Source organism: Serinus canaria, chromosome Z (genome assembly GCF_022539315.1).
Source record: "Serinus canaria isolate serCan28SL12 chromosome Z, serCan2020, whole genome shotgun sequence".
Classification (NCBI taxonomy): domain Eukaryota; kingdom Metazoa; phylum Chordata; class Aves; order Passeriformes; family Fringillidae; genus Serinus; species Serinus canaria.
In genome coordinates this window covers 5916161-5927239 of record NC_066343.1, presented here as the reverse complement: position 1 = coordinate 5927239, position 11079 = coordinate 5916161, and the positions used below count along the sequence as shown (strand labels likewise).

At 53.1% G+C, this 11079-nt stretch overlaps 1 protein-coding gene across 1 annotated transcript in view; it reads right to left on the bottom strand.

The window, feature by feature from the left end:
- LOC103823225 (ketosamine-3-kinase-like) overlaps positions 1-446 on the bottom strand; it is a 5729-nt gene extending 5283 nt beyond the window's left edge. Inside the window, exon 1 of the mRNA XM_050986922.1 lies at positions 218-446. Coding sequence (XP_050842879.1) covers positions 218-406 — 189 coding nt within the window. The 5' untranslated portion in view covers positions 407-446. The remainder of the gene's footprint in view (positions 1-217) is intronic.
- Between the last annotated feature and the right edge of the window lie 10633 nt (positions 447-11079).

The window sequence follows — 11079 nt, the reverse complement described above, 5'->3', positions numbered from 1 at the left end:
TTCCCAGCTCCCTCACCCCCTGCTGGGGCTCCATTCCCTTCCCAGCTCCGTTCCCTGCCCCGGCCCCGCAGCGGCCCCTCCATTCCCCGTGTGAGGGCCCGGAGGTGCCGCAGCCCTCGAGGTGTGGCCTCAGCAGGGCCAGCACAGGGCCGGGCCCTGCCCCGCTCCTGCTGCCACACCAGGCCCGGAAGGCTGCCTCCATCGCGGGCCTGCCCACCCCCGGCAGCCCCCGATCCCCATCCCGCCACACCTCCGACTGAAAGTTCATCTTCACGAACACCCGGCCGTGGTCCGTGTCGAAGCTCCGGCCCTGGCTGATGCAGCCGCTCCCTACGTGCCCGGTCGACCGCAACACGGCTGTGCCCAGCGCTTCCTTCAGCGCGTCCTCTACGGCCGCGACAGCCATGGCAGGGACGGGGCGGAACTGGGCGGGCAAGGGAGGGAAGGGACGGACCGAGAAGGGGCGGGACGGGGCGGGTCGGAATTGGCAGAGGGCGGGCGGCCGCGGCTGAGGCGGGCGGGCGGCCGCGGCTGAAGGTGGGGGGGGCGGCCGCGGCTGAGGCGGCTACCGTCAAAAGATTCTCTCGTTCCTCGTATGCCGTTTCTCCCGTCTATTCAGTTTATTTCTTCTCTTAATCACCGAACAATTCCAAAATTGTTCCACCGATTACAAAATCACGTAATATGCTGAGTTGGAAGGGAGCCACAAGGACCATCAAGTCCAACTAGTGGCTCTGCACATGACTTCCCCACTATCCCATGTACCTGAGAGCATTGCCCTACAATATTTTTCTTAAAATCTGCACAGTAAAGACACCGGATCTCCAGGATCTACTATTCAATTTATTATATAAAACCTTGAAGAAAGGAAAAGAAAAAAAAAAACCAGCTTCAAATATGATAATAAACAACAACATAAGTAGTTACAATTTACAAAGTTACAAACTTTAATACAAAAGTTTGATGCTAGCTTACATTATCTTCAATAAATAAACAAGATTAAGTAATTACAGACGTAGCCTTACAGGCATTTACCTAAAGTTTTAAATAAATAAGGTTCACTTCATAGACGTGTCCTGGCTGAAGCAGACAATGGGTGCCAGGACTCTGCTCGCTGTTGCCAAATTTCTGTATTGGTCTCTTAATTTAAGACACATTGTTGTGCAGAATGGCATCCATTCTTCACAGTAGTCAGGGCTACACTAAGAATGAAGGATAAAAAGAGGATTAAGGCAAGTAAACGTTTCTGCGGAGTTTGGAATCTCATGTTCTTCCGTTTAAAGCAGCACCAAAGACAGCTCAGATGGGTGGAGTCTGGGGGCTGAACAAATCCTTTGGCTACGTTTTTGTGAAAAATGCGTATTTTATGATTGGCTTTTTTGCAAATATTAAAATGAATGTGTGTTGGAAAGTAATGTTGTATTAATTCTTTTAAGTAGTCTCTTAAATATGGTTTTAGGTTGTAACAAAATGTTAAAATAGAAACTATGCTATGTAGAATACTTTTTTTCCAAAGAAGGGACTTGCACCGAGATAGCAGCCACGGAACACCTAAATCTTTCAGAGAAAGAGAATTTATTGCTCCATTGTCAGAAGAAACTAAATTCTTCCAACCTCGCTCATCTAAGATGAAGCCATTAGAATTAAGAGGAAGAAGCTGACGATGACCAGACAGAATCCTGTGTTTGAATGGAATTTATGCATCATGTATGAGATGTATGAATATGCAACAGGTTATTATTTTTAAGGGTTAATCCTCTCTTATAGGGGGTCCTTTTTCGGGCTTATGCTGCCCAGAAAATGGTACCTGGACTGTCCATAACTCTTTGTTTCTATTGTCTAATATTGTCCTAATTTAAATTGTCCAAATTATTGTTACTCTAATTGTATTACTATTTTTATAACCATTTTATTACTATTAAACTTTTAAAATTTTAAAAGCAAATGATCGCCATTTTTCACATTTTGCAAAAATCAGTGTCAGCACACCTCGAGTCTGAGCATCAGTGGGAATCCCTCATGGTTTGTCTTTGTCTCCTGGCACAGCGCCAGGGAATTACAAATACATTAGCAATCTAGCCAAAAATAAACATACGGCCGACATGCCTCAACGTTCATAAGGACCTGAAGAATTCTCATACTGAAGTTGTGGCATATGTGTGCCGAAATCACAGAAGTTAGCACGGTATCAGGGCGTGTCCAGGTGGCCACTGTGACCTCACAGCTGACGGCGGCTCTGTCCCCACAAGGGCTGCCCTGGGAGCTTTGTGACCTCACGGCTGATGCCGCTGTCCCGCTGCCCCGCTCCGCTATAAAAGCGGGCGCGCCGCCCCCGCCCCGCGGCAGCATGGCCCGCTACCGCCGGCGCTCCCGCAGGAGCCGCAGCCGCAGCCGCAGCCGCAGCCGCAGCCGGCGCCGCCGCTCCCGCCGCCGGGGCGTGCGCAGGAGGCGCCGGGCCTCCCGCCGCTCCCGGTACCGCCGGAGCCGCCGCTCCAGCCGCAGACGCCGCAGACGCCGCTGAGCCCAGCGCGGGGCTCGGCCTCGCTCGGCCCGAGGAGCGCGCAGAACGCGGCTGTGGCGCGGGGCTGCGGATGCCAATAAAGGCCAGCAATGTGTACGAGGGTGTGCGAGTCCCTGGCTGTGCCTGGCTGCCCCTGCGTGTCACACCCTAGCTGTCCTTTCATGTCCATGGGTGCCCGTGTGTGTCCCTGGCTGGCCCTGTGTGTCCGTGGGTGACCATGCACGTCCCCAAGTGAAAGCTTGCCCCGAGTCCCTGTCTATGTCAAACCCAAACGTTAACCCAAAATTACCAATCCCACCACTTAGTCATGTGCATGGTGACACCACCACAGCCCTGGGCACTCTGTTCCAATGTTTGACCACGTTTCTTGGTGAAGAAGCCATTCCAAACAGCCAACTGAACCCTCCCCAGTGCATCTCTCAGCACTTTTCTCTTATCAAATCCAAACGTTAACCCAACGCTGCCAATCCCACCACTAAGCCACATCCCAGGTGCCAGATTTACACCCTCTGCCGCAAACAGCCCCTGGAGAGCTCTGCGCCACAACGAGCCACTCACAAAGGGATCACAGAAAAGTCACTGGGAAATAAAAAGACACTTCAGGGGTTTGTGATGATTGCAGGGGGATCAGGAGCCCAGGTGCTAACTTCCTCAATTCTTCCCAAAGCACTAAATTATAGCAATAAGAATGGGCAGATCCATCAGGTCAGCGCCTGGCTCTGAGCTTGGTGTCAATGGAAAAATGTGAGGTTTGTTCACCACAGAATGATCCACTCGACACCTGAGCCTCTGACACCTGATGGGAGGCACCTTTGTCCCTGAGGAAAAAGAGTTCCAGCACAGGAGCCAGCGGGGCTCATTGACAGAGATTTAAACTGGCTTGGATGGGGGAAGAAAGAGTCAAAACCTGGCTCGCTAGTTATAAGACATGGCATGGTGTGCCAAAATTGAACAAACAAGCAGGAATGGATCCCTCCATCTGCTTCAGGAGATGTTGGCTACAATGTGCCACACCTGGAATGTTTCTACATCCACAACCAGAGAGGCTCGAGGCTTTGGCCCAGTCCCAGAGATTTGACATCCTCGGCAGGAGTGACAGCCAAAGCTGCTGGGATGAGTCCTGTGAATACAGAACCCTGGTGGACATTCCCAGGCTCCTCAGGAGGGATGGGCAGGGCAGGGGAGGCACAGCGCAGGATCTCTATAGAACAGCAGGGTTACAGTGGCTGGAGCTCCCAGCTGGCAGTGGAGCAGCTCAGGGCCTCTGGGCAAGAACCAAGGAACAAAGAGATGATGTGGATGTCACCATGGGAGTCCCCTCCCCAAAGGACAGAGAACTCAGCTGGCCAGGTGAGGCCAGTGACGGGCCACGAGGGTGACTGAGGGCTTGAGCCACCTCTTGGACAAGCTGGACAATCCCAAGAGGTGCCCCAGCCTTTGCTGACCCTGTGGTTCTGTGGATCTGCACCTCAGCTGCATCTCACACAGGACAGGGCACAGAGATGCTTCTGAGAAAAACCACAACACAAAGAAAAACACCAAATGTGAGAACTGAACTGGCAAATATCCCTGCACTTGCATTATGCCATCATTTTGGTGTGTTTCAATGGGTTAATTTCTGTTCTGATAAGATCAAGATCTTATCAACTGAAAAAGGGAGGGAAAAATTGCAAAATCATCTCTTTAAGCCCAAAAAACCCCTAACCATTAAGGAAATATTTACTGCAGGCCAATTTTCTGAAGTGCCACAGGATCACTGCAGCTTGAAAGGTGTTTCTCTGAAAGGTCCTTTAGGGATCGGACTTACCACAATGAACATTCCTATTTTCAGAACCAATTATTCCCGCATTTAATTAGGAACACTTTTCATTGTTCTCTTACTCCATCTCAGACCTGTTGAGCATGTGCCAGCTGCTGAGGGATGTTGGCAGGAGCTGGGCAAGGTTTTCTCTTCATTGATTATTCTTGCCCTTCCCAGCAACCAGTGCCTGCAGCCTCTGCAGAAATGCTGCAAACTTCTCTCTGCAAACACCAACACCTACACAGAGCAAGAACTATGGAGGGACCAGCAGTAAAACAGCTGCAGGAAATTCCCATTTTTCCATGTGACTTCAGCTTTCTCCCCACAATCTAAACTGTGCCAGGCACTGAGGGACAAGTGCTCCTCCTCTCCCCAAAGCTCCCGTCTTTAGTCCAGCACAGCCACAACCTCTACCCCAGAACTCTGGCCATGCCCTGATTTAGAGCTTCCCTCAACACGAATTTGTTGCCACAGGGGATGACCTTGAGGCTGCATTTGTCTTTGAAGTCAGCCCTGCTTTGTGTGGTGGTATTGGGCAAGAACCTGTAGAGATCAGTGCCAGCAGAGCTTGTCCTTCATTTCTGTGTTTGCAGAGCTCCATTTGCCAGGGACTGCAGGAGCAGCAAGGCCAGCTTGGTTCAGCTATCAGACCCTTCTTTAGTATCCACTCTCAAAATACTCAGTAGTGGTGTGGTCATTCTGTAGCAGAAGCAGAAATAAAAGGTCCTTCTTCCAGTCTCTGTTGACTTGATTCCTGTTCTTGCAAAAAAGCACAGATGGCATGGGGTCACATCATAAAGATGATGGGAAATATCATAGGGTCATCCGTGGTGTCCTAAACACCAGTTGGAAACACACTGCAGACAATGGGAAAAAAAATGGCTCTGGATGTTGATAGTTCTGCACCATAAACATTTTAAAAAGTTTAACTTCAATTTGCATTTTTCTCCTTTTAGAGTAGTCTGCAAAGAAAATAGAATAGAGCTGGCCATTTCTTGCCATGCACAGCAATGACATCACTGCTAATTGAACAACTGGCACCCAGCAGTGTCACCTCCCTATTGAGCACCTTGTGGGTGATGGAACAACACAGGTAATGAAAGTGGCAGCCAGGGAAGGGATGAGGAGGCTGGAGCCCAGGAGCACCTGAGGATCCACAGGATGCCCAGGACTCTACTTTTGTAATCACAGGAACCTCACCTGCAGGGCCAGTTGCTCTAAAGCAGAACACTGAGCATTGCACAAACTGTGCTGCTCTCAGTGTCTCTGAGTACTCGGCACTGCTGGGTGCTCCTGAGTACCAGATCCATGTGGGATGTGCCATTCCAGCATCCTTCCCAGCTGCAGCACTGCATCTCCAGACAATACTCCTTTGCTTTCCTGTTTCTGGAGTGATCAAACACACGTTAGCTCCTGAAAGCTGAAGGCACCTGACAGATGAACTTCAGCACTACCAGGAGATCCCTGTGTAACAAATGGCTGCATTCCATTTCCACAAGCACCATTTCAGCATCTGTGTTTTACCTGCCCTATGTTAGACAGATGACAACAATAAATTACGCAATTTCCCTTTTTCTTTACTGGTAAAGGCTGCTGCTATTAGAGGAGAGTCAGCTAAAACAAGCTCTCTGTAATTCTGGATTTCAATCCGAGGGAATCGAAGTATCCCACGGCAGTGAGGATGCGGCGGAGCCCTTTGTGATGCCAGAGCATCGCAGAGGCGACGTCCCCGCTGAGGTCACGGCGGGGCTGCCCCGCTCCGCTATAAAAGCGGGCGCGCCGCCCCCGGCCCCGCGGCAGCATGGCCCGCTACCGCCGGCGCTCCCGCAGGAGCCGCAGCCGCAGCCGCAGCCGCAGCCGCAGCCGGCGCCGCCGCTCCCGCCGCCGGGGCGTGCGCAGGAGGAGTCGGGCTTCCCGCCGCTCCCGGTACCAGCCGGAGCCGCCGCTCCAGCCGCAGACGCCGCAGACGCCGCTGAGCCCAGCGCGGGGCTCGGCCTCGCTCGGCCCGAGGAGCGCGCAGAGCGCGGCTGTGGCTCGGGGCTGCGGATGCCAATAAAGGCCAGCAACGTGTACGAGGGTGTGCGAGTCCCTGGCTGTGCCTGCGTGCCCCGGCTGTGCCGTGTCCGTGCGCCGCAGCCCCGGTGTCCCCCCCGGAGGGCTCCGCTCCCAACGCGCCGCTCACAATCGGAGCTCGTGTCCCAGCAGAGCTCTGGCTCCCAGAGCCTTCCGAAGCTGTCCCTGGCCGGGCGGACAGGCACCCGATGTCACACATGGGTCCCCCTTGTGCAGAACTGCATGTCCCGTGCTGCTCCTGTTCCAAGCCTGCGGAGAGCATAATCGGGCTGGGGTTGGGGTGAGGGCAATGTCACTAAGTGGGAGCTTGACCTGAGCGCCTGTCAGTGAAAATCTCTCTTGAGGAAGTGATGGACACCTGAATCACCAAGTGAAGGGAACACAGAGTGAGCTCTGCAGAGAGCTCTCAGCTCACCAAATCCAAACATTAACGCAAAAAACTTCCAATCCCAACTCTAAGTCACTTCCCAAGTCCCAAATTTAGCCTTTCTTTAAATGTCCACAGGAATGGTGACACCCCCGCAGCCCTTGGCAGTCTGTTCCAATGTTTGACAACACTTCTTGTTGAAGAAGCCTTTTCAAATAGCCAACTAAACCTTCTCAGGTCTGTCTCTCAGCACTTTTCACTCATCCTTTCTCTTGTTCCCTGGCAGAAGTGCCTGATGCCAGGGCGGTCAGCAGGAATCACTGTCCCGTTCTGCACCCTCCTCTCGCCCCGCTCCCTGTGGCATGTGGTGGCATTCCCTTAGTAACACCCGGCCCTTCCCTCTCCTTATTTCATCTCTTCTCCCCCCAGATCCAGCCCAGGGATCCTCCCCTGCCGGCTGCCCCGGAGGTGCCGCTGTGGCCGCTCCCGGGCGGGGACGGGCCGAGCAGCAGCCGCGGCCGGAGCTGCCGCGGGCTCCGAGGCTGAGCGGGACGTCGGGGCCGGAGGCAGCGGAGAGCCCGTGCAGAGCCCGTGAGGCTGAGGAGCCCGGGCGGGGCTGCGGCGACCGTGGGAAAGCGGCGGCACCGAGGGGTCTGGCGGGGAGTTGAGGGGCACGGCGGGACTGAGGGGACTGAGCCATGGAGGGCTGGGGGGCCGCGGGGCTGAGGGCAGTGGCGGCGCTGGGGACGCTGAGGGTGGCGGTGGGACTGAGGAGGGTGGGGGAGAGAGCGATGAGAGCGCTGAGGGCAGCATGGAGAGTTGAGGGCAATGGTGGCTCTGAGGGCAGCATGGAGAGGTGAGGGCGATGGTGGCACTGAGGGCAGCATGGAGAGGTGAGGGTGATGGTGGCACTGAGGAGCTGAGGGCAGCATGGAGAGGTGAGGGTAATGGCAGCACTAAGGCCGATGGTGGCACCGCCTGTCTGAGGGCAGTGGCATCTCTGGGGACATGAAGGGCAATGATGCCACTGCGGATCTGAGGGCAGTGGTGGCACTGAGGCTGATGTCGGCTCGGGAGGGCACTGAGGGCACTGGGGGCTCTTTGCAACCTCTGCACCGAGGGAGCCAGCCCAACCTGCAGCCATCAGCCCGAGGTCAGCTGCTGTTGAAGGGTTGGCAGATTCTTTGAGGAGAAGCTTTCAGGGCTCCAGCCTGAAATGGCCTCCTTTCTGGAGGTAAGTCTGCTCGATGGCAGCGCTAGGGTCTGGACTTTCTTGCAGACTTGAGAACTAAAGTCTTCTTTCATTCATCTTTTAATGGAAAGTGGTGCTTTTTAGCCTACAGGAGCCCACATGCTCCTCAAAATGGCCAAGTTAAAGGCATCTGTCTGCAAACCACATCTGGAGTGGCAGCAGAGGGCTCCAAAAAGCAGCATGTTAAAATTTCATGTCTGAGCAGTTGGGTGGGCTGGGGTGAGGTTCACAGACACAAATGTGTGTTTTGCATTTGGGTTTGCAGCGCACTGTCCTGGCAGTGCCTGGAGTGACATCTGCCCTTGCTCAGCCGTGGTGGGAACAAGGACAGCACCTGGATTCCTGGTGGCTGATTACTTACAGCTCGTGGGTCAGAGTGTGAGGGCATGAACCCTCATTTGGTGTATTCTGGTTTTCTGAGTTCATATTTTGCCTAGGAGGTAATTTTTTGACAGCTTGTGCTTCTCGTTGGCAACTTTAATTAGCAGTTTAAAACACTTGTCATGTGAACCACCAGGGCAGTGTTCCCCTCGAGTTACACATCCCTTGGGAGTGGAGAAGAATAGTTACTGTGTGCCTGAAATGACTCCAAGAAAATACAGAGTGATCTTTAGTTAACTTGTTTTTGTTTCTCTTCTAAGGAGGATGTCAACGTTGCCTCTGAGTGTTCAGGAGAGCAGGCTGTGAACAGGGCTGCAGCTGAGGCAGCTGTGCCTGGCAACACAAGCAGTGGGAACAGTTCCCTGGATTCTGAGGAGCCTGGTAAGAGGAGAGCCCACATTCCTGGAGAGAGCTCTGAAAGGGCTGCTCTGAGCTGGGCACACAGAAAGGGAGATCAGGAGAGCTCAGTCCCTGTCTGCAGCCTCAGTGCCTCCTGTGCCTTTGGTTCAAATCCTGCACTGGCACCACTGACACCGTGTGGCAACAGAGCCATGAATGAACCTGACCTGTGGGAGTTGTGTCACCAGCCTGGCCTGTGGGAGCTGTGTCACCAACCCTGATGTCTCCATTGCCAGCTGAGGTCCATGGATCAATGTGCTGCATGGTGACATTGGTACAGAAGCAGCACTGAGCGGGGTGACTCTTGCAGCAACAGGAAAAACCCCACCAAAATTATGAAGCCAGTGCAAAAGTCCAAATTTCTTGCCTCAAATCGTTACTTAAATGTGGTACCAGTGTGCTGATCCCTTCCCTGAGACACAGGAGAAAAACAAGCAGCAGAACATCTGAGGCCAAACAATTCTCCAATCCAGTAACTAAAGGAAATGCCTGAAGGTCCCCAGCTTAGCAAGGCCTCCAAGGAAAGAGGGAGATCTTTGGGTCTGCATTTCAGATCAAAGCTGGTGCAGCCTGCAGCCTCGCTGGGAGCTCTTTCCCTCGCAGAGCTGGTGGCAGGGCTGGAGGAGCTGTGGCTCACTGCAGAGGGAGCTCCCCAGTGCCAGGGAATGGAGCTGGTTCACAACCCAGCTCGCAGCACCCTTCAGCTTCAGCCCTTTCAGTGAGGACTGAGGGCTCTGTCAGCACGGAGAAAGAGCAGGGCTGGGGCTCTTTGTGAAAGCTAGGACTGATTAAAGCTCTCGTGGGTGCCACTTGCACTGTGAGTGCTGTGACTTTATGGGGATACTTCAAAACTTACAGTCTGGAAAACTCTGGAAGGATTGCTGTTCTCTACAGAGCAACCTCCAAATTCCCAATGACAGCCTAGTCTGCCTTTCTGGCCATCTTTCACAATCTCCGGTAGAAGCACAGGTGCTGCCCCAGGGAAACGTGCCCGAGGGCCGCTGCTGGCTCGGTGTTCCCGGTGCTTCCCAGAGCTCCACCTGGTGTACCTCGCCAGGAGGGCTACCGTGCTCAGGAGAACTGCCCGAGCTCCCGGTCCCGGAGCTCTCCGTCACCCTGCGGGGTGACGATGGTGGCAGCTCTGCGGGGCCGCAGCTCCTCGTGCAGAGCCCCGAGTGTTGCTCCGAGCACCCCGAGGTCCCTGCAGACCCAAAGAGACTGAACAGACACCGCAAAGAGAACCTGCCAGGCGGCCTGGAAGTGTCCAGCCCTGCTTCCAGCCACTGCCAGCAGCACCTGGACTCAGCCCTGAGCAGAGACCTGCTGCCACCACCCTCGAGCCAGCTGAGTGGTGAGACCAGGGGGACATGGGGGGTTTGGGTGGTGCAGGGTTTGAAAATCCTGGGGTCCGTGTAGATGTGGGGTCAGTCACATGCAGGGACAGCTGGAACTTCTGTCACTTGTGTGCAGAGGGGAAAGGACCTGGCAGTGAGGCTTATGGCAGTGCTTTCCTGACAAAGAATTGTAAGGTAGGCTGGTTTTGAGGAGAAGAGAATGGGGAGGTGGGAGCTAAACAGACAAGTTCTTTTTTATTAAAACGCTCCAGAAGTTGTTTTCTTTCTAAGCCTGCTTGGGAGCATCTGGGATTTTATAGTCCCTGAGAGAAGTACAATTGCTGCCAAGGGAAATGTGCACACAGCTCATACTGACTCAGTCTCCCCTTTTTTTTGGCTTTCTTCAGACCCCTCCAGGACAAATGAAGCTGCTTCTGGATTGCTCCCAGGTAAGGAGGCTTCCCCAGCTCCTCCATCAAAAGCGGTCACCACTCCAAGAATTTAGAAGCTTTTTACTGAGGCCAAAGACCTGTCTGCATGCACAGCCCTGTCTTATATTTGGTTTTGTAATATTTGTTAAAATAACCTGAAAAAAAATTAAACTGATATTGATATTTACATATATTAGCAGTGTAATTGTAGCAATTTCCAATAAATTAAAGTTTTAATTGAAATGGGTGTTGATCTGTGTTACTCAAAGCAATTAACAGATGTAAACATTATGATGCTGAGGATTTTGGCAGTGAATGAAGGTGACTGGGGAAAAATATCCAGGAGATCCCTGAGTTCCAGTAAAGCTGGGCAATGAAACCAAGATTTTTGATGGCCAAACCCACTGCGTAAATCCTAAAATCCAGAACAAGTTGTCTGTGGGAGAGGTCAAAAGAGGAACAGCTCCAGGGCACTGCTGGCTGATGGATGTCTCTGAGTCACCCAGCTGTGGTTGTGTCA